Source organism: Crinia signifera, chromosome 1, assembly GCF_055691185.1.
Source record: "Crinia signifera chromosome 1, ASM5569118v1, whole genome shotgun sequence".
Classification (NCBI taxonomy): Eukaryota; Metazoa; Chordata; class Amphibia; order Anura; family Myobatrachidae; genus Crinia; species Crinia signifera.
In genome coordinates, this window is record NC_139217.1 from 223,906,254 (window position 1) to 223,931,079 (window position 24,826).

Sequence of the window (24,826 nt, forward strand, 5' to 3'; positions counted from 1 at the left end):
CAGCCATCACAATCATCAATGGGTGCATTGATAAGGTTTGATTGTAAGAAGTTGAAGAATAAGACTGAGAAAAAGAATTGCCATGTTACAAAGTGTACAATTTACTCAATAAATCGTGAAAAAAATGTAAGTGTACATAGAAGTACAATCAAGAAATGAAATTAGGATTAAAAAATAAGTTCTGATTCAAACTGATAATTGTTTGGATGGGGTGGGTTGTGAAACAAATCTATAGGTGGGGGTATGGATATTGTGGGCATAATTGGTGTTTGTTACACCTACATGGGGGCCTCAATTGATGGGATTTTCACTACAGTGTCACGGTCACATTGTCACCATAGGGGGATTCCCAATTGGTGTCCAGGTGGTCTTTTAGGGACCCTTTACAATCCTGTAGGTCTCTTCTCCTTGAGCTTACGGTCTCCCTTAATGATAGTCAATCACTGAGGGAGACGATAGGCTCCAGGAGAAGAGACCAACGGAATTGTAAAGGGGTCCCTAAAAGCCCACCTGAACCCCAATTGGAAATCCCCTACGGTGACACTGTAGTGAAAATTTCTCATCATCTGGGTACCCCCTGTAGGTGTACCAAACACCAATTATGCCCACAATATCCATACCCTCTCCACCTATAGATTTGTTTCGCAACCCACCGCCATCCAAACAATTATCAGTTTGAATCATAATTTTTTTTTTAATCCTACTTTCATTTCTTGATTGTACTTCTATGTACACATATTTTTTTCACGATTTATTGAGTAAATTGTACACTATAACATGACAAATCTTCATCTCAGTCTTATTCTTCAACTTCTTACACTCATAACATTCAAACAAATGCATGCAGCGCTCATGCCCATCGACCAAACATTATCTATAAACCAAAAGAGTCTGGGAAACCTTTAAGGCAGAGCAGTGCCTGATATCCAACTGACTAACAGGGTGAGTGCAGTGTACCCACTTTGTATTGATCAATGGGTGCATTGGCCAGGACAAAGATTTCTCAGTGCAACTGGAGGACTGGAGAGACGGATATGGGGAACAAAGTAGAAATGGTACATTAGGTACAGTTTTTATTTGCCGGTACAGACTGTAAAATAAACGGCAAATTATTTTTTATGTGTTCTGTGTGTTTGTGTGTGTTGTACTGTTTTTGTGTGTGTGTTGTAATGTATGTGGTTTTGTGTGTTATATTGTATGTATCTGTCCAATGCGTAAGTGTGTGAGGTGTGCTATGTATATACAGTATGTGTGTGTTGTGTCTTTGTGTATCTGTGCAAAATTTAAATGTGTGTTTTGTGTGTGTTGTACTGTTTTTTGGGTGTGTGGTGAATGTGGGTGTGTGTTGTGCTGTTAGAGGTATGTTATGTGTGTGTATCTGTGCAATGTTTAAGTGTGTGTTCTGTGTATTGTACTGTTTTTGGGTGTGTGTTGTAGTGAATGTTGGTGTGTGTTGTACTGTGAGTTGTGTGTTATGTGTGTGTTGTGTTGTGTGTATATCTGCCGAATGTGTAAGTTTGTGAGGTGCGCTACGTATATATGTGTGTGTGTAGTGTGCTGTGTGTGTGTAGTGTCCTGGCAATGTTTAAGTGTGTGTGTTCTCAGTGGTGTAGCTTGGTTTGGGGCGCCCCCCCGCCGTTAATGGGGGGGCGCCTCCCCCCCTCCCCGCCGGCCTCCCCACCCCTGCCGTTAATGGGGGGCGCCTCCCCCCCTCCCCACCCCGGCCGCCGGTGCCACCCCCCCCCATCGCCGCAGGCTTACCTGTCTGCGCGTCCCTGCTCCCCTCCTGGCTTCAATTAATAATTCTATGCAGATGGACCACGATAAAATGGCCACCCCCATACCGCAAACTGTCTTCTTTATGGGGCGGCCATTTTATCGTGGTCCGTCTCCATAGAATTGATTGAAGCCAGGAGTTGTGTGTTTGTTGTACTGTTTTTGGGTGTGTGTTGTAGTGTGTATGGATTTGTATTTTACTGCATGCGGTGTGTTTCCAGCGATTTCAGCCCCTATCTCCCCCGTGTGTACAATGCTTAAGTGTGTGAGGTGCTCTACGTATAAATGTGTGTGTTGTGTGCGTATGTGGTGTACTGTGTGTGTGTGCGTGTACAATGTGTACGTGTGTGTGTGTTATGTGTGGTCTATGTATATCCTCAATTATTTCCTAATTGTTTAAAGTCTTCACCATAATGTTAGAATGTGTCTGTCATACTCAATGACAGCAATGAAATCAGGTGTGGAGTTGTTCCTTCGTCCACGGTTTCCCAGATCATCAATTTTTTCCCCAGATCATCAATGAAGGAAAATTCAAACTTGGTGTTTTTTAAAATTCTAAGTGAAATTTCCCAAAAACGGCTTCGAGGTGCACACCACCGGGTTCAGAGTTATCTTGTTGCCAAATTTGGTGTCTCTGAGTGCCACGGTGTGTCCGCAATGCGACGGACACACACGCACACACACACACACACGCACACAGACTCTTCAACTTATTATATAGATAACATGTGTAACTTAAAGAGTCACTGGTGCAGTCATAAGCTTATATTATAAAGTGCACAGATATTACATAGATATATGTATACGCCTGTTTTGGTATTCTCTGGCTAGCTTTAGAAATCACTTATTGCCAGCCCCATCCTCGCTAATCAGTGTCTAAAAATCTGAGGCTTGTGAGCAATGCTGGTGGTTGTGTAGTTCAATATATCACATTATGTGGTGCCTAGTGTTCACTCTAGAATTTTTGTAGGTCAGAGTGCTACCCACGGGGAGGGCACATTTTTCAATTGTGAGGGCACATTTTTCAGTCAGGAAGGCACATTTTAATACTTACTTTAATCTAGCATCCCAGTTAGGATTAAAAAAAAAAAAAGGTACTTATATGTTAGTTGGGCGCCCACTAAGCTATTTGCTTAGTTTAACGCGTCCCCTTGCGGGGCTCGCTACGCTCGCCACGCTTCGGACTCAGTCGCTCGCTACACTCTCCACACTATATAATATAAACTCCATGCCGAAATGGATAGTGGGGGTGTGAGCGTAATAACTATAGTGGGTGCCCAACTAACATATAAGCACTAAAAATAAATAAAAACCTCTTCACAAAAAGCTTATTATTGTCTAGATCAGGCATGTCCAACATTGGCCCTCCAGATGTTTTGAAACTACACATCCCAGCATGCTTTGCAATAGTTTTAACATTCTCTAATAGCAAAACTGTGGCAAAGCATGCTGGGATGTGTAGTTTCACAACATCTGGAGGGCCAACGTTGGACATGCCTGGTCTAGATTGTGTGATGCCAGATTAAAACAAAAAAAATGTGTAATGCCCATTACACATAATGCCCATCACACATTGCCACACAGTAATGCCCATTCCATATGATGCCACTCAATAAAATGCCCATTACACATAATGCCACACACCATTATGTCCATTACACATGGCAGGGCACGACAAATTTTTGTAAAACAGGGATTATCGGGACCAAAAATTTACACCGTGATGTCCATCACACGTAACCCACCCATTACATAGTATACCACATGCCGTTATGCCCAATACACATTATACCAAACACTGTAATGCCCATTACGCCACACACACACCATAATGCCCATTACTCGTTGTGCCTCATGATGTACATTACACATTATGCCTCCCACTGTGATGTCCATCACACCTCACACCATAATGCCTATTACACATTATGCCACACACTGTAATGCATATTACATGTTATGCTGTGCTGCTTACCTACATGCTTGTTGCCAGGGGTTTCTTGCTTGATGCCATGGGTTTACATGCTTGTTGCCACGAGCTAATGGGTGGGGTACATGTTCGTTATCCCGGCTGCAGGTGCACAGCACACCAGTACTCTGCCTTTCCGCATAGTGGTGGGTGACCTGACAGACGCTAGAGGTGCAGGAGAACCTTTAGTGTAGATCTCCTTTAAGGTGGTGGCCATTTTTGAGGGGTACAGGGTCTCTGAGGTGCTTTTCCCCCCACCCGCTTATCCCGACTCCTGTATTTATTTTTATATGAACAGCAGGTGTGGGAAATAGACACACTGAGGCCACTTTCACATGATCCGGCTCCTGCCGGGCAGCGAAACCCCGCACGACCAAAAGCTGTGCCATACACAGAAGTTAATAATGGACATGATTGTGTCCATTCCCATCGGACGGCCACGCGGTTGTAGCCGGATGTCACCACTGGAAGGGCCGGCTGCCAGTCTGTGGCCATCCCCACCATTCTAAACTTCTGTGTGCGGCACGGCTTCTTGGCCCGTGCGGGGTTTTGCCGCCTGGCAGGAGCCAGAGTGTGGGTAAGGGGCCTGACACAGAATGTCACTGACACACAGACAGCCACTGATACACAGACAATGACAAATGGACAGACCGATGCTGAAGCGCTGACACACACTAACACACAGACAGATGCTGACACACTGTCATTGACACAAGGACAGATGGACGTTTATAGTAGAAGCATCTCAAGCACACAGTACCCCATTTCACTTCCCACGCACCTCACAGTTGAGCTTATTATCACATATCCCCTTTTGCCCACACCTGACTGCCTTGAAGTACCCTTTACTTTCCCCCAACTCCACCACACACCATACTTGCCTACCTGACCCTCTCCATGCGAGAGAAAATGCTCTGTTTCTGGACTTCCCTGGTAATGTATGATTGCCATCACCTGTGCTGACATACCTTTACCTAGCTCCCCACAGGTGATGGCAATCATACGTTACCAGGGAAGTCCAGAAACAGAGCATTTTCTCCCGCATGGAGAGGGTCAGGTAGGCAAGTGAGCCACACACCTCACAGCATCCACATTAGAAGCCCCCCACACCCCATGCATTTCCCCACTTATTTGGGCATTATCACATATCCCCTTTTGCCCGCACCTGACTGCCTTGAAGTACCCTTTACTTTCCCCCAACTCCACCACACACCTCACAGCATCCACATTAGCAGCCCCCCACATCCCACCACAGGAATTTCCCCACTTATCTGGGCAGATGTGTCCCTGTGCACCGCAACCCTTAGAATAAAGGAGCAGGTGCCACTGAATAGCGCAGAGGAAAGCACTGCCCGCACTCCCAGCCCTGTTTCCACAGGCAGAACCGGTTCCGGCGGGCATATGCTGGCGTGGGGAATAGCCGGCAGAGGGTATCGTATCCCCAGCTTAGCGGTGCCCCCATCACTCACCCACCAAGCTTTTGCCGGATTTAACTTCCGCTGACGCTGCAGGGCTGAGGAGGGGCAGGACTACTGCGCTGTCAGTCACCGCGCCTCGGGTTGAGGAGGGCGGGACTGTCAGTGCGGCTATGGAGCCTGGGCTGAGGCGGGCAGGACTAGTACGCTGTCAGTCACCGCTCCTCGGGCTGAGGAGGGCGGGACTGTCAGCGCGGCTATGGAGCCTGGAGGTAGAAAAGTCCACACGCTGCCGCGCTCAGCAGCATACACTGTGAGTGCAGCGGTGGGCATAGACTAGTCACCACGCCAGGGCTGAGGTGGGTGGGTGGGACTGTCAGCGTGGCTAGGGGCTGAGTGGGGTAGCGTTCAGCAGCGTACACGGTCAGCGTCAATTAACTGCAGGGCGGGCAAAAACGGGCAGCGCGGAATTCGGCAGCCATTGAGGAGGATGATGTATGGCTCCATGTATGGCTGTTTCATAGGCAAACGCAGAGGGGGTTTCTGGTTGCCTGGAAACCCCCATTATCTTTACAAGTTTCTTAAATTAGGGCAACAATCGCTGGTATATAATATGATCAATAGAGCTGCCACCACACCATGCAGTGTAAGGGACAGAGCAGAGCTTCTGCACATGCCCAGTGATAGCAGCTTCTTCTACCACATTTACTGTATGTGTGGATCTGAACTCTAAAACATTGCAATGGACCAGAGAGCAGCTGACAGTAGCCGTACAATGAAGTGGGAGATTATGAGCTTAGAAAGTGCAGTACTTGTTCTATTATGTCTGTGTATTTATTTATTATGATATGTTGAAACATTTCCTGACCACTTTATTTGTTTGCAGATGGTCTATAGTATAGGCCAGGGGTTCCCAATCTTTTTTGAATCACGGCACCCTAGAGTATCAAAATGTTTTCACGGCACCCCTAGGCCAAAAATAAATTTATTAGATTGGGTTTATATGTGATTCTTTGGGTCAGGTATGTGGTAAAGGACAGGATTTGCTTCTGTTTGTACACATTTTATTAATGGCAGCCACCAGCATTGCTTTTGCTCATAAATAATTAACCATTAATAATTTGAGTTGGTCCTGGACTACCAACCCAGGGCACCCCTGCATGTGTCCCGAGGCACCCCAGGGAGCCACGGCGCACAGTTTGGGAACCACTGGTATAGGCTGTTTCAGTGTTAAATATTAATACTGTATTCTACACAGTATCCAGTGTATAAAAAGACACATTTTCAGGGCTGTTACCGCTCCCCCAGACTCCCGTACTCATTCCAATGTGCTGCAGAGTGGGAGATTGTGGATTACAGTTGGAAACCCCCCTCCAAAAAAATTATGCGTTTGCCACTGTGTGTGGTAAAAATTTTGTACCACACACACAGCCATACACAGGGCAGCTGAGAGAGGGGGGGGGGAGGGGGGAGGTACTAATTACCAGGCCCGGTCTTGCTGCAGGGGCCCTAGTCCGACCCCCCGCCCCCCCCCCCCCTCCCCCTCTGTCCCTCCCGGCATCAGCAGCAGCACACATACAGCATGTGCTCTCAGCGTGAGAACTCATGCTTGCTGAGCCTGCTGTCAGCACAGCACATACTGTAGGTGTGTGCTGCTGCTGAATTTAGAGTTTTCTTTCACCCCCTCTAAACATTTTGGGGGCGTGGCCTAAGTGAAGGAGGTGGCCACACCTCCCCACTTAGGCCCCACACCCAAAATTTTACCGGGGCCCGGCATTCCTCTCTGCTGCCCTGGCCATACATGGTTATCATCATCATCCTCAATAGCTGCCAGGCTGTGTGTGGTATAGCCATTAATAATGTGAGTCAAGGCAACTATTAGGGTCGTATTCAATGCGGCCGGCGAGGGGGTTAAACAGCGTTTAACCCCTGCTCCGGCCACTCACCCTATTCTACATTCTGGTGGGCATCTTCGCTGACAGAGGGACAATGAGGATTCCCCCAAACAGCGAGGGTTGCAGCTAATGCAGGGAGCCTGCTGCATTTAGTGGTGAGCCTCTCTGGTTTAGCAGCCGCACACGCCATTTCCCCTAGCAAGGGGGAAAGGGCGTGTGCAGGGGGTCAGTTGAATACTGACCCTGCGAGCTGTGACAGCGAGCAGTCAGCAAAAATCATTGAATACACTCCTTAGTGTCAGTATTTCAAGATGATATAGTTACAGTCTGTGCAAAGTTTTTTCTCTAGACTAGACATGGGTATACCTTTAGAGGAGCCTATAACCAGTCAAAGGAACTTTACTCCGCAGCGGCAGTACAGACTGTGCGCTGCCGAGATGGCGCAGCAACTAGTCCGCTCTACTGAAGAAGTGCGTGGACTTGGAGGCGGGGCACCACTCAGGGAAGCATGTCATTATACACAAGGGCCTGATGCACTTCCTCGGGTCCTTGTACACTACAGTACTGTAACAGACAAAGACAGGCATGCATATATAATCTACAGTGTGTATATATAGATTCTATATGCAATGGAATGAAATTCCCGGGAGTAATGGACGGTCGCGCTGCCGAGATTCATATGCATGCCCGGCTGTGTCTCAGTAGCGCGACTGTCCATTAACCCGAGAAATTAAATTTTTATCCCATTTGGGGTAATTTAGCCCTGTTTCCTGACCACAGCTCTATAAATCATTGTTTGGTACTCACATAATTACAATACTGCCCTAAAAAGGACAGGATATGAGATGCACTGCTGCAAAATGAGTAACTAAAAACAGTGATAGGAGTGCAAAGGAAGCATAAGCACACAGCTGTGTAGCCGGCTCACACGTCTGGAATTGCTTCATCAATCCAAGCCTCGGATACTGGTGTCAGAGAGTTCACAATAAACACCAATTCAACCTAGCATGACCTTGACCTCGTACAGCAAAAGTGGATGATATACACACTGAGCCATCAAGTCTCTAATTGGACAACGTAATGCAGATGAGAAGAGTTTTCGCTCACCAATGTAAAGCGACCACCTGATCCTAAATGCTATCTAATCCACCCAATGTTGGAGGTACATTCATAAAAAAAGACCTTCATTGCAAGTTAAAAATGTTTTAGATATTAGGAAAAGTCTCAAAAATTCAAGAGAAATGAGCGTCCTCACTTTAAATATGTGTTCAATTTTACTTTAATTTTGTGTTTTCACCCTTTTCTATAATTACCCAGCAGACTAAGGATATAGCTTATATGTTATAGCTGCCATGGAGTAATTAAATTAACTGATATTATTCTCTCATCTATCAGCATCCTGTTATTTTCTCTAAAATGGAAATTAAAAAGAGCCGACGTCATCCACTTGGTAGGCCACCAGCCCGCTCTCCTATGTCTGTTGTCAAACAGGAAGTGTCTAGTGATGATGGTAAGTAACATATCTGCTTGACAAACTTGCAAATGCTGGAATAAAATGTCTATATCTCGATTTCTAAATTTGTAATATCGTTCTCTACCATACTTTTCATGTTATAAATGGTTCTGGTACTTGTGGATTATCACGGCTCCCATCGCATGCCATGGCATGCCATATATAGTGGCATGCGATGCGATGCTTGCCGATTTTTGCCATTTTTGTCAAAATCACATGCGATCGCATGCGATTTTTCACTGAAAAGCATCCAAATGCATTGGAATTAGTATGAAACCTGTTCAATGGCCCCCAAATGGCATTTTTGAGGCTGTACCACCCCCACTATCAACGCGAACCCGAAGCGTGGCGAGCGCAGGCGGTATGCGTCCTACGACCTTTTCATACCCCCACTATCCACGTCGGCGTGGAGTTGAGAATAGAAAGTGTGGCGAGCGCAGCGAGCCACCGAGCCCGAAGCGTGGCGAGCGGACGCGGACACCTGTGAAGCCCGTGAGGGGACGCGGATACCTGTGAAGGTATCCGCGTCCCCTCGCGGGGCTCGCTGCGCTCACCACGCTTCGGGCCCGGTGGCTCGCTGCGCTCGCCACACTTTCTATTCTCAGCTCCACGCCGACGTGGATAGTGGGGGGTATGAAAAGGTCGTAGGACGCGTACCGCCGCCCCTCACGGGCTCGCTGCGCTTGCCACGCTTTGGGTTTGCGTTGATAGTGGGGGTGGTACAGCCTCAAAAATGCCATTTGGGGCCATTGAACATGTTTCATACTAATTCCAATGCCTTTTCAGTGAAAAATCGCATGCGATCGCATCGCATGCAATACGATTTTTTCATATACAATGGCCATCGTGGGAGCCGTGATAATCCACAAGTACCATGGTTCTCATTCTGTTGTCAGAGTTTAGATCTGCTTTTACTGGCATTTACACACCTTCTACCCTATGCTTTAAATTTTGTTTCCTGGTTACTTTGGTGAGCATAAGAGACCCAGAAGCTCCCACATATCTAAGTCTGGCAACAATTTAAGGTACTTGTGTATTATCACGGCGCCCATCACATCGCATCACATACCACTAAATAGGGTATGCGATTTCCGCGTGAAAAAGCCTGAATGTACAATTAAATATCGCATTGCATGCCAGCAAATGGCATGCGATGTGATTCCATGCGATTTTTATTTGTACAAGCACCCTGATGGGTGCATACAATGTTCAATGCCCCCCATTGTCAGAGCCAATCCGTCGGGCTCGGTGGCTCGCTGCGCTCGCCACACTATTTGAAATTAACTCCACACCGATATGGATAGTGGGGGTATGAAAAGGTCGGAGGACACGTACCGCCGCCCCTCGCGGGCTCGCCACACTTTGGGTTGGCGTTGATAGTGGGGTGGCATTGAAATGGGGGTGCATTTAACATTGTAAGCACCCATCAGGGTGCTTGTACAATTAAAAATCGCATCTGATCGCATGCCGCTATATTGCATGCGATGTGATGCCGTATAATCAACATCGTGGGCGCCGTGATAATACACAAGTACCCAATTTAATACCGTGTTTGGACACAAATGTCAATATAATGGTGGAGCTCAAAACCGATAAATGGATGTGCACTAGGCCATCTCTGTGTAAAAGTAAGAACACTGCATTTTTATTGCCTTTAGACACTAGATTAAGGGGAATTATTCAATGTTTTCGATTAGTGGAAATATACGGACATACATATTCAAAAGGGACGTTTTCAGACTGCTTCTCCTCTTACGCAGGTTCAACTTCAACTTTGTTAAAAGTAGAATATGCACCCATGAAAAATAGTGGAAAACAGCTGTCTTTTAGAGCAAAACATGTGGATTGGTGAGAAAATTGCTGATCCACATGTTAGACGACACTTGAAAATTTGGATTCAATAGGAATGTAAATTAGACTGAAAATCACTAATTTTACGTCTGTCGGAAAAATCACACTGATTGAATACCCCCCTAAGTGAGAAAAATTACTGTAATTCTATTCGATATCCTGCACATTAACCCGTTGAGTGCCAACATTTTGGTGAGCAATATGCAAAATATCCACAAAAATGCTCACAATTGTTATATTAATTCAAATAAAAAATGAGTAAAAAATTATTATTTCCTATATTTTTTATTTTTATTTATTAACACTTTCTTATATAGCACATACATATTCCACAGCGCTTTTACAGAGAATACTTGAACAGTCACATCAGTCCCTGCCCCACTGGAGTTTACAATCTATATTCCATACCACATGTACACACAAACACGCACAGACATTCTAGGGTTAATTTTGTTGGGAGCCAATTGACCTACAAGTACCTGTATATTTTTTGGATTGTGGGAGGAAACCGGAGTACCTGGCGGAAACCCCCGCAAGCACGGGGATAATATACAAACTCCGCACAGTTAGGGCCAATATTGGAAATTGAACCCATGACCTCAGTGCTGTGAGGCAGTAATGCTAAAAATGACACCGTCCGTGCTGCCAATATAAGGTAAACATTATATGTCATTATGATGAATAAAAATGTTTATTTGGTAATTTTCACACCTCTTTTGAGAAATTCACCTGGCACTCAAAGGGTTATCTTTAAGACATAAATTGTGGGTTCTGAATTAGTGAACCCATGTGAACACATTGGAAATGGTTATTGCTGGGTTGTAGCCTTTCACACTGCAACCCAAAGTCTGCCCTGCAAAACTATGTGAGTCATTAAAAGTACATCATCATAAAGACAACTCCTAAAAGTGAGCATCATTATAAACAAAACCCAAGTCAAGTTGAAGTCGGTGTGTCTGGCTTGGAACCAGGAATCCAGTACAATTACCCCAGGTTGACCATTTCATTCCAATACACAGCCTAGGTTTACCCAGCAATTTCTTTGGTCAAACGTGTGGTGTGAAAAGGGTTTTAATTGGCAGTTGCAAGGAAGCACAACCAACTTGCACAAAGAAGTGTGTGGGTAACTGCGTTACCTGTAGGAGGCGCAGAGGTGTGAGTGGCTTTGTCAAGCTGCAGTACAGTGGGGGGGGGGGGGGGGGGGCGGCATGTCAATCCCCAAAATAAATGTGGAAAAGAAAAGGGAATAGACTGCGCTAGTATTCAATATTTAGCAATTTAATAATTAGACAGTTCAAGTACCACTAAAATTATTTGTAATCTTAAAATTGAAAATTATAAACAATATAAACTTCACAGTAATATAGGCCAGAATTTGGCCATTGAAAAAACCTTAAAAATAAGGGGGATTTTTTTTTTTAAATTCAAGTATTGTGACTGAGCTGATGAAAATTATAAGTCCATACCGTATTTTGGTGAAACAGCTAGATTTTCTGAGCTCTAATTATGCAGATATAGTGTCCATTCTTGATTATCCTCACTGGTATTGTTCTGACTGGGATATAAGCAATAGAGACCCGCTGGCAGTTCCGTATTGGGGATCCAAGTTCCTCCTAAGTATATCTGCCAGAAGAGTATTAGGGGTTGCCTCTGGGTGATGGTATTGGCCCAGGAAGGAGTCCACAATGGTTTAAGACTTCAGAGGTTCAAGATAGGAGTACTCTGCTATGTTGAGGACTTTCTTTAGATTCAGTCAGTCAGTAAAAAACCACAAACTCGTTTCACTCCACTAGCTTTTTCAAGGTGTACTGGGTCTCAGACCTGGGTGGGTTTATAAACCTTCATAGGGGTAATGGGTGGGAGGGTACTTGGAGAAGTTAATTACACAATTAAGAAAATTACAATAAAAAACATTGGTTTGAAAACATAGATCTATGAGCAGGAGACCTAAACATTTTATTATAACAAAATGCAATAAAAACGAGTGTTGCAAAGTACTTTAATAAGCACTTCTATTTAGACCTTTACTAAATGGCGCTTCCGGATATCCGGAAGTGACGTGTTTCCGGTGTTTGGAATGCACAGCACTTCCGGTTTCCATGGCGGCGGAGCGCAAGCTTCCATAGTGTGGCTGCGCTTTCATCTCTTTTTAAGGGAGCCGTGTATGAGGGTGGTGTTATATCATCTATGGCTGTGGCGTTGTTATAATGCTCATAATATACAGGCATTTCACTGGAACCCATCTTTTATTTTAGTACAGCCGCTCATGATTACTTTGTAAGAGAAGTATAGCAGATGGTAAAGATAGTGGTGGCTATCTTAGATAGGGGCAAAAGGCTTATCATATACATTCATTGCTTGATTCGCAAGGAGAATTTCCCCATAGTTAAGGGATATATAAAAAAGGGACTTATAGTGTGTTATACCGACAATTTGTGTCTATATTGAAGCTATTCACAGGCTGGGTGGAATTAATCAGAGTGGTATATATATATATATATATATATATATATATATATATATATATATATATATATATATATATAGAAAATCACAATTATATAGCAGATGGGAGAAATAACAGTGGCCATCTTAGATAGGGGCAAAGGCTTATCATATACAGAAAATCACAACTGTATAGCAAATGAAAGAAATAGCGGTGGCCATCTTAGATAGGGGCTAAGGCTTATCATATACATTTGTTATTTTGCTTGCAAAGAGGATTTTTCTCGTAGTTACAGAGCATATGGAAAAGGCAGACAGGATGTGCCCCCAAATGGGACGTCTCTACCTCCTTTCTTTCAGTCCTCCTTTCTTTCCGGTGTGGTGCCAATAAATACACCACATGCACACATTAAAACAAAATAAAACCCTACATTCGAGGACAAAGAGGGAAATAAGATAAGTATAGGCATCTTTATCAACTGCTACACAGAATATACCATCTACTTACTAAGCTGTCTTTGTCAACTTAAATATATTGGCCGCACCACAAGAAAAATTAAAATTCGCTTTTTAGAGCACAGAAGAAACCTCGTAAAACACATACTATGCCATAGTGTCTCGAGACACTTCCACGAAGCTCACTCAGGCGACCCCACAGGTTTACAACTTTTGGGGTTGGAACATATTAAAAGAACCACCCGCGTGGGAGATAGTTTCGGACAACTGTGCAAACAAGAAGTTTATTGGATGTTCCGGATGCAAACGATCTACCCTGACAGTTTAAACTAAGCAGTGGAACTTAACGCAATCATTTGAAAGGAAAATTCCATATACATAGTATAGTTCGAACATTTTTCCTTTATATGTAAACCCCCGATTTTTGTATTCTTTTTTTATTATTATTATTATTATTATTATTACCTTTAATACTATTATTAATACAAATAAATAAGAGGTATTGCTACTATTATCTGTATATACCATATGCAATGAGCGAAGATCAATGTCACACAAGTTACCAAAATGTTCCTAAAATCTAGACATAATTATATATGGTTATACTATATATATATATATATATATATATATATATATATATATATATATATATATATATATATATATATTTATTTTTTAAGTATATATTTCTTTCAATATTTGTATTCATTTTTTTTAATAGTATAACTTAATAAATTCATTTATTATTTATTATTAATTGTGTAAATATTTATATCAATTTTTTTATTCAGTATATATCATTATTATTCACAAACCTTTTTTATTATTCTCTATTTATTTCTTATTTATCTTTGTACTATGGTTACTATTTCCTACATATACAACAGTTCCAATATAGATACAAACTGTCTGCCTTTTCTATATGCTCTGTAACTATGAGAAAAATCCTCTTTGCAAGCAAAATAACGAATGTATATGATAAGCCTTTGCCCCTATCTAAGATGGCCACCGCTATTTCTTTCATTTGCTATACAGTTGTGATTTTCTGTATATGATAAGCCTTTGCCCCTATCTAAGATGGCCACCGTTATTTCTCCCATCTGCTATATAATTGTGATTTTATATATATACAGTATATATACCACTCTGATTAATTCCACCCAGCCTGTGAATAGCTTCAATATAGACACAAATTGTTTGTATAACACACTATTAGCCCTTTTTTATATATCCCTTAACTATGGGAAATTTCTCCTTGCGAATCAAGCAATGAATGTATATGATAAGCCTTTTGCCCCTATCTAAGATGGCCACCGGGTACATGTGAATTATCCGGGCTGCCGATTTTGTCCTTAAGTTTAGACACCCGACCAACGCGATGCCCACGATTTACCTGTTTTCACATTGGATATGTTTTTAAAAAAATGTTTCATGGCCCCCCACCACCGTTAACGCCACCCCGCTATTGACGCCAACCCGGTACGCGTCCTCCGACCTTTTCATACCCCTACTATCCACGTCGGCGTGGAGTTGAGAATAGAAAGTGTGGCGAGCGCAGCGAGCCACCGAGCCCGAAGCGTGGCGAGCGGACGCGGATACCTTCACAGGTATCCGCGTCCCCTCGCGGGCTTTACAGGTGTCCGCGTCCCCTCACAGGGCTCGGTGGCTCGCTGCGCTCGCCACACTTTCTATTCTCAACTCCACGCCGACGTGGATAGTAGGGGTATGAAAAGGTCGGAGGACGCGAATCGCCGCCCCTCGCAAGCTCGCTGCGCTCGCCACGCTTCGGGTTGGCGTCAATAGTGGGGTGGCGTTAACGGGGCCATGAAACATTTTTTTTAAAACATATCCAATGTGAAATGGCCATATTGGCCCATTTCACATTGTCATTTTATTTTGCACATCATTTAACATTACTGTAATAATTTTAACATTGCTGTCTATGGGAAATCGGGTCCATCGCGTCTTTTAACATTACTGTCTATGGGAAATCGCGGGCATCGCGTCGGTCGCATCGCGGCCCCTTATAATGGCCGCGACCGACGTGATGCCCGCTATTTTTTCGGGCGCGATGAAAAAATCGGCAGCCCGGATAACTCACAAGTACCGGCCACCGCTATCTTTCCCATCTGCTATACTTCTCTTACAAAGTAATCATGAGCGGCTGTACTAAAATAAAAGATGGGTTCCAGTGAAATGCCTGTATATTATGAGCAGTATAACAACGACACAGCCATAGATGATATAACACCACCCTCATACACGGCTCCCTTAAAAAGAGATGAAAGCGCAGCCACACTATGGAAGCTTGCGCTCTGTCGCAATGGAAACCGGAAGTGTTGTGCGTTCCAAACACCGGAAACACATCACTTCCGGATATCTGGAAGCACAATTTAGTAATGGTCTAAATAGAAGTGCTTATTAAAGTACTTTGCAACACTCGTTTTTATTGCATTTGGTACTTGTGTATTATCACGGCTCCCATCTCATCCCATCTCATTGCATACCATAAGGCTTAAGGTGCCCACAGACGCTACAATTGTACTGTGCTATGCGTTTTTGTCTGTACAATGGTTCTATACAATTTTTCTTCCAGCTTGCTGTGAGATGTGCACTTGGATGCATGCGATGTGATGTGATGAACCCATGTTTGTAATGTTAAATTTAAGATGTAGTCTAAAAAGTACGTGCAGCACGTACTTTTTTAAGGTGCCCACAGACGCTACCATAATCGAATGCGTTTTGTACTTTTTAAGCACAAATTGCATCTTATGTACAATTATTGGATGGTGTTTATGGGCTTGTGCGATGCGATGCGCGTTCCCGGGAGCCCGATATTGTATGTCTAAAAAAGTACGTGCTGCACGTACTTTTTAGACTACATCTGAAATTTAACATTACAAACATGGGTTCATCACATCACATCGCATGCATCCAAGTGCACATCTCATAGCAAGCTGGAAGAAAAATTGTATAGAACCATTGTACAGATAAAAACGCATAGCACAGTACAATTGTAGCGTCACCTTTAGACATACAATATCGGGCTCCCGGGAACGCGCATCGCACAAGCCCATAAACACCATCCAATAATTGTACATAAGATGCAATTTGTGATTAAAAAGTACAAAACGCATTCGATTATTGTAGCGTCTGTGGGCACCTTTAAGATGGTATGCAATGAGATGAGATGTGCTGCGATGGGACCCGATCTTATACAATTTAAAATTGTATACCATTGTATATGGCATACGATGAGATGAGATTTAAAATTGTATAAGCACACTAATGGGTGCTTTCAATGTTAATTGGCCCCCCTATAAGATTTTTTATTGTATAAGCACCCTAATGGGTGCTTACAATGTAAAATGCACCCCCACGCCACCCCCACTATCAACGCCAACCCGAAGCGTGGCGAGCGGCGACGGTACGCGTCCTCCGACCTTTTCATAACCCCCCTATCCGCCGAAATCCCGAAAAACGGGGGATGTGGATCGCCCCCCCCCCCTTGCGGGCTCGCTGCGCTCGCCAATCAGTGGGCCCGGTGCCTCGCTACGCTCGGCACACTAATTTATTCTCCCTCCAGGGGTGTCGTGGACACCCCAGGAGGGAGAAAGTGTCGGGATTCCGGCGTCGGGATTCTGAACGCCGGGATCCCAATCGCCGGGATTTTAACTGCATCCCCTCCTGCTCATAGATCTATGTTTTCAAACCAATGTTTTTTATTGTAATTCTCTTAATTGTGTAATTAACTTCTCCAAGTACCCTCCCACCCATTACCCCTATGAAGGTATATAAACCAACCCAGGTCTGAGACCCAGTACACCTTGAAAAAGCTCCCTAGTGGAATGAAACGCGTTGGTGGTTTGTACTGACTGACTGAACCTAAAGAAAGTCCTGAAACACAGCAGAGTGCTCCTATCTTGAATCTCTGAAGACTTAAACCATTGTGGACTCCTTCCTGGGCCGATACCATAGAAACATAGAATTTGACGGCAGATAAGAACCACTTGGCCCATCTAGTCTGCCCCTTTTTTAAACATGTTACCTCAAACCATATTTGATCCTTATTTTTTTGTAAGGATATCAATATGCCTATCCCAAGCATGTTTAAATTGTACTACTGTATTTGCCTCTACCACCTCTGATGGGAGGCTATTCCACTTATCTACTACTCTTTCTGTGAAGTAATTCTTCCTCAAATTTCCCCTGAATCTTCCTCCCTCTAGTTTCAGTGCATGTCCTCGTGTTCTGCTGCTCCTCTTCCTGTGGAGAATGTCTCCCACCTGTACCTTGTTAAAACCCTTGATATATTTGAAAGTTTCTATCATGTCCCCCCTTTCCCTTCTCTGCTCTAAAGTATACATATTAAGATCTTTTAGTCTTTCCTGGTACGTTTTGTGATGTAGGCCATGCACCATTTTAGTTGCCCTTCTTTGTACAGTCTCTAATGTATTTATATCCTTCTGGAGATATGGCCTCCAGAACTGAACACAATACTCTAGATGAGGTCGTACCAATGACCTATACAGTGGCATTATTACTTCTTTCTTTCTACTGCTGATACCTCTCCCTATGCAACCAAGCATCTGACTTGCCTTCTTCATTGCTTTGTTACATTGCCTACCTGCCTTTAAGTCCCCTACAATAGTGACACCTAGATCCCTCTCTTCCTCAGTAGTTTCCATTATAGTGCCATTTATACTATATTTAGTCTTTGGATTTTTGCAACCCAAGTGCATGATTTTGCATTTTTTGGCATTAAACTGTAGTTGCCATGCTCTTGACCATTCCTCTAATCTTCCTAGATCATCAATCATTTGTTTTACCCCTCCTGGTGTGTCTACCCTGTTGCATACCTTTGTGTCATCTGCAAAAAGGCACATTTTACCCTCAATTCCATTTGCAATATCACCAATAAAGATATTAAAAAGCACTGGTCCAAGTACAGATCCCTGGGGTACTCCACTTGTAACCTTTCCCTCCTTTGACTGTACTCCGTTTACTACAACTCTCTGTTTTCTGTCCTGCAACCATGCTCTTATCCATTCAACTATCTTAGAATCCAATCCCAAGCTTTCAAGTTTATTTAACAGTCTGCGATGTGGGACAGTGTCAAAAGCCTTACTAAAGTCTAGATAAGCTACATCTACAGCCCCACCTTGATCTATTACTTTAGTCACCCAGTCAAAAAAGTCAATAAGATTTGTTTGACATGATCTTCCCCCAGTAAACCCATGCTGTTTTGGATCCTGTAAATTGCTGGTTTTGAGATATTCTACAACTCTTTCTTTTAAGAGTGTTTCCATCAATTTCCCTAATACTGATGTAAGGCTCACTGGTCGATAGTTGCTTACCTCTTCTTTGCTTCCGCTTTTGTGCAGTGGGACTACATTCGCTGTTTTCCAGTCCTCTGGGATTACTCCAGTAGCTAGTGACTGGTTGAATAATTCTGTTATTGGTTTTACCAGCTCCCCTTTGAGCTCTTTTAGTATCCTTGGATGTATCCCATCTGGCCCCATTGATTTATCCACTTTCAGCCATCACCCAGAGGCAACCCCTAATACTCTTCTGGCAGATATATTTAGGAGGAACTTGGATCCCCAATACGGAACTGCCAGCAGGACTCTATTGCTTATGTCCCAGCCACAACAATACCAGTGAGGAGGAAAATCAAGAATAAGGACACTATATCTGCATAATTAGAGCTCAGAAATTCCAGCTGTTTCACCAAAATACGGTACCGTGTGGACTTATAACTTTCATCAGCTCAGTCACAATACTTGAATTTAAAAAAACAAAAAAATCCCCCCCCCCCCTTATTTTTAAGGTTTTTCAATGGCCAAATTCTGACCTATATTACTGTGAAGTTTATATTGTTTATAATTTAAAATTTTAAGATTAAAAATCATTTTAGTGGTACTTGAAATGTCTAAGTATTACATTTGCTAAATATTGAATACTAGCGCAGTCTATTCCCTTTTCTTTTGCACAAAGAAGTTCCTCTACTTTTAATCTTCTGAATAGTTTAGGGAACTAGTTGATCTGTTCACATATTGCTTTTTCTAGCAGCTTCTAGAGTATGTCCTTTGCTATGAGGTGTCTGATGGTTTCTTGCATACAGTAATTAGGTCGACACGGTCAAAAGGTCGACACGAACAAAAGTCAACACTGAAAAAGTTTGTCGTAATTTTTCATTCAACCAAATTGTTCATACTTTACCATCCCAGTGGGTATAGCGGGATAATAAACCAGTGTGCCAAGCGCAGTGATAAACTTAAGTTGATCTTTTCCATGTTGACCTTCTGCTTGTGTTGACCTTTTCATCATGTCGATCTTTGTATGTTTAACTTTTTGATGTTGCCTGCCTTTTGACTGTCGACCTCCCGTACCGTTCTTTATTTGGTAGCCATTTGCTGTTGCCCCTTCCTATGCTTTATGGCAACAAGCTATAAATTGTTGAGTGACCCCAAAATGATCCGGATAACGGGTAGTTAGGTTGATTATCAAACAACTGCCCAAACACAATGTGATAATTATTTTGTGTACGCATTCTGCTTCAATGCAATCACATTTTGATTGACTGGAAGACCGCTTTTAGGTGGAGGAAACGGCATTTTGTTGGTGTGTCAAAGAGCAGATGTAAATGGTAGGCTCAAGCGAGCCATTACATTCATAGTTTGTGTTGGCTCTATGGGATGCTGTGGGCAGGTCAACAATAAAAAGGTAGACCCTCATGGGTCGACAGATGAAAAGTCAACGTAACTCGTGTCGACACAGTCAAAGGTAAACACATGCAATAGGTCGTCATGAGTTTTTCACAAATGTTTCCCAAATAGATGTTTTCTCATACTTTACTATCCAAGTGGACATAGAGGACATGTAATAGTGTGCCCGAAGCATGGTGAGCGAAACGGTACACTTATATGGTGTCATGTCCATAGGTCGACATAGCCACCTAAAAAAAAACATGAAAAGCTCATGTCGGCCTTTTTCATGTTGACCTTTTTACAGTCAACCATTTCCATTTTGAACTTTTTAATGTGTCGACCTGAAAGCTGTCGACCTAATGACCATTGACCTTCTTAATGTCGACACTATGACCCATACCTGACTTTATTTGCAGCAGGTTAGATCTTCACCAGTTCGGCCACCTACTGCACGTTTGGCCAAATTGGGACTTAATCCTACTTACACATAACTACTGCAGATATGCTATGACATTTACACTACACAATTCGGTACTTATGTAGTATCTGGGCGCCCGATTTTTTGATTGTATGCCTTAAGTTAAGGCATACAATCAGATGCGATGCGATATCGCATCGCGTCGCATGCGACCATCGGATGCGATGCGATGCGATGACCCGATTTTTCCATAGGAATCAATGTTAAAATGGACTGAGTCCATTTTAACATGGAATTCAATGGGAAAAAGGGGTCCTTTTCATACCCCTACTATCCAAGTGGGCATGGAGTTGGATATAAACCTGTGGCGAGCGTAGCGAGCCACCGAGCCCAAAGCGTGGCGAGCGAACGGTATTCTGTGTCCCCTCGCGGGGCTCGCCACGCTTCGGGCTCGGTGGCTCGCTACGCTCGCCACAGGTTTATATCCAACTCCATGCCCACTTGGATAGTAGGGGTATGAAAAGGACCCCTTTTTCCCTTTGAATTCCATGTAAAAATGGACTCAGTCCATTTTAACATTGATTCCTATGGAAAAATCGGGTCATCGCATCCGATGGTCGCATGCGATGCGATGCGATGCGCCCGATCCGACCCGATTTCTAAATCGGACGCCCAGATACTACATAAGTACCCACAATTCTACTTTCATAAATATAATTTACTCCTAAAGCAGATTCCGGCTTGTGTTGTTTTATGATGTGTAACTGTATTCTGGATTTTTTTTAGATTCTATCCCTTTCTCTGGTGAAGAAGAAGTTGGAGATCCTGAAACACTTCTTAACCTCCTTTCACACTTGTGGAAAAATAAGCCACACAACTTTTTAACGGAGAGAAAATTTAATGCTGTGGCTGCCCTTGTAGAGCCATATTGTGCAGTGTGCACTGTCTTTTTTCCTAACCGACAGGTACATAGTAACATTTCTACTGTTAACCATGTGATATACATCTGCTTTTACTGCTCTTTTTTATCATTGAGACTGTGCTGCTATCCTTCTTTACTCATGCTATTCAATCAATTAACAGGAGATTTCACAACTGTCTGATTCAGTCAGCTCTGTGTCTAAACGTGGACAGCGGACAAAGCCAATTATCCCAGAAATGTGTTTTACCTCCAGCCAGGGTAATATGGATCCATTGCCAGTTAGCACCTATATTGGAGATGATGGTACTAGCCCCTTGCTCTCCTGTGCCAAGTGTTGTGTACAGGTTCATGCTAGTGAGTTTATGTTATTTTTATGCTTTACTTTTATACTGTTTGCAAGATTACCAATTTGTCCATCACATTTAAATATTGTGCTATTTACTTTATATGCCTTTCATACTATTTATTTCAGGCTGTTATGGAATCCATCCAGATCTGGTGAAGGAAAGCTGGATTTGTTCACGTTGCTCAGTCTGTGCTTGGAATGCTGTAAGTATCCGATAAACTGTGCTGTAGCAAAATATTTTTTTGTATAAAAGGAAATTACAGAAATTGGTAATTACAAGTTTGCGGTTCACATACTTTTTCCAACAGGAGTGCTGCCTGTGTAATCTGCGAGGAGGTGCTTTACAGATCACCACAGACAAAAGGTAAGTCTAACTTTCAGTTAATTTATTTTCTGGTTTTCCTTTGCATGCCTGTAAAACTCACTAGTCAGCTATCTAATACTAGCCACATGTAGTAGAAGATAAAATGTGTTGAACTCCAGCACAACCCTTAAACCGGAGATGTGACTCCTACAATATGGCCTTATTTGGAGGGATGAGTGTGTGTGTGTGTGTGTGTGTGTGTGTGTTAGTGTGTTAGTGTGTGAGGGGGAGGGGTCACTCTTGCACTAAGAAACAAATGCTTTTTATTATTATTATTTATTAACAGTTTCTTATATAGCGCATACATATTCCGCAGCGCTTTACAGAGAATATTTGAACATTCACATCAGTCCCTGCCCCAGTAGAGCTTACAATCTATATTCCCTACCACATGTACACGCACACACAGACATTCTAGGGTTAATTTTGTTGGAAGCCAATTAACCTACCTGTATATTTTTGAATTGTGGGAGGAAACCGGAGCACCCGGTGTAAACCCACGCAAGCACGGGGAGAATATACAAACTCTGCACAGTTATAGCCATGGTGGGACTCGAACCCATGACCTCAGCTCTGTGAGGCAGTAATGCTAACCATTACACCATCCGTGCAGACTTCTTCAGGGGTCTCTCATAAAATGAGAACACTCATTTAAAAATGATCCGATCTTCTTTTATTTTTGTTTTTTTTTAAGATATTTTATTGAGTTTTGAAAACAACACCAAGAAAAATAATAGAACAAATGACAAATAAAGTCTTGGTCAAAATATGGCAATATTACAATATATGTAAAATGCATATTCCAGTCTTTCTTGGAAGCGCCATTTCTAAATAACATCATCTGAAATCAGTAAAAGACCGAAAGACATTGTTATATCAAGTACTAAAATAAGTATTATAATGAAGAAACTATAGACAACACACACGGGAGGGGGATGAACATGAGGGACAAAATATAGAAATATATGGTTAAACAACAAGGACAGTAGGTCTAGTATTACTGAAACAAATAACGTGTGAGCTGATTGGTTGGTTACATGTTTTAATTACCAGCCGCTACCTGTTGCAACTGAGCATCGAGAGTATTAATGAAGTATTCCCATTTTTTTATAAAATTTCTCCACACCAGTCTCGACATCCAGGGATCGTAGAACATCTGTCACAATACAGAATTTGGATCAGTTTTTGTTTTACTTCTGTAAGTGAGGGAGCAGACCGACTGGTCCAATGTATTAGTATAATTTTCTTGGCAACAGTGACTATCCTAGCTAATAAACAAATTTTATATTGTTTGTCAGGTAAAATTTCCACAGACACATGCTAATGGATCAGGAGTCAAGCGTAGGGAAAACATGGAGTTAATAAATTGTATTATTTTGTGCCAAAATTTTGGTATCCTCCCACATCCCCATATACAGTGGAAGAAATCAGCATGCAATGATGTGCATTTGACACAAGCACATGATTCCAAAACAGTCATGTGTTTTCTCTGAGCAGGCGAGATATACGCCCTGTGTATCATTCTAACATGTATCTCCTGTAAATAGGAGGAATGTAGGTACTTAAGAGTAGAGTCATACTGGAACAGGAGGTCAGGTAGTAGGGAGATACTGGAGGTATCTGTTCACCATTTATGTAATGTCACAGTCCAGCTAGAAGAGGCTGTTAAGGACGTTAGTGGTATATATAAAGAGCTGATTCTATATGGGACAGAAGAAATGAGTTTAAGCAAAGAAAGAAAGAGACATGCACTATTATCTGTGGTATTAGGCTTAGGTAATGATTGGATATAATGTCTGACTTGGAGGTACATAAAAAAAGTTTTGAGAGGGGAGTTGATATTGAGACTGGAGGTCTGCAAATTAGAGTAATTCTCCTCCAGGGTCAAAAACTTTGGTGATAGAGGCCAGGCCCTTCTCCCTCCACTGGGAAAAGATAGAATCAGTTAGTGATGGGGGGGGGGAGGCTGGGTTGCCCCATAATGAAACATAAGGGGAGTATAAGGGGGTATTATGAAATTTTTGGGAGATGGCTATGCAGGCTCGATAAGTATTGTTAAATAAGGGATGATCTTTGATATCTCCGATCTTCTTAAAGTAAATGTATGTTATTGCTGAAATTATATTCTATTTAAGTGTAAAGTTCAAAAGTAAACAGTACACCATTACAGAATTTCCTAGTGAATTTAACATACTATTCCATACTATTCAAAAACATTATTATAACATTTCCATAATATTTTTGTATTTGCAAAACCATAATAATGTATGTATGCAATGTTTTTTAATGTGCAGTAAAGAACCATATATTAGCAGCACTGCACACTGAAGTATTCAGCATGTGTTCACTCCGTTTACAAATTCATTGGGGTGTATTCAATGCTTTCTGCGAGCTGTGACCGCGAGCAGGGCTGCCTGCTCACTATCACAGCTCGCAGAGTCAGTATTCAACTGACCCCCCTGCACATGCCGTTTCCCCCTAGCTAGGTTTTTGTAGCGAGGGGGAAACAGCGCATGCGGCCGCTAAAACAGCACGGCTGCGGGCTACCTGCATCAGCCACGAGCCTCACTGTTTGGGGGAATCCTTGCTGACCTCTGATAGTGAGGATTTCCCCGGCGTGTTGAATAGGGTGAACGGCCAGCAAAGGGATTAAACAGCGAGGATCGCTTGTGTTCGGTGATCCCTGCCATTTAACCCCCTTTTCGGTCACGTTGAATACACCCCTTAATGGAGCTCAACAGAA

The 24,826-nt window shown here is 42.9% G+C and overlaps 1 protein-coding gene across 2 annotated transcripts in view; it reads left to right on the plus strand.

The window, feature by feature from the left end:
- Nucleotides 1-24,826, plus strand: part of KDM4B (lysine demethylase 4B) — a 284,368-nt gene that overhangs the window by 166,851 nt on the left and 92,691 nt on the right. For both annotated transcript variants that reach the window (XM_083179332.1, XM_083179333.1), the window contains 5 exons: nt 8,451-8,565; nt 21,238-21,416; nt 21,535-21,727; nt 21,846-21,922; nt 22,028-22,083. In XM_083179332.1, the coding sequence (XP_083035458.1) occupies nt 8,451-8,565; nt 21,238-21,416; nt 21,535-21,727; nt 21,846-21,922; nt 22,028-22,083 (620 nt within the window). The remainder of the gene's footprint in view (nt 1-8,450; nt 8,566-21,237; nt 21,417-21,534; nt 21,728-21,845; nt 21,923-22,027; nt 22,084-24,826) is intronic.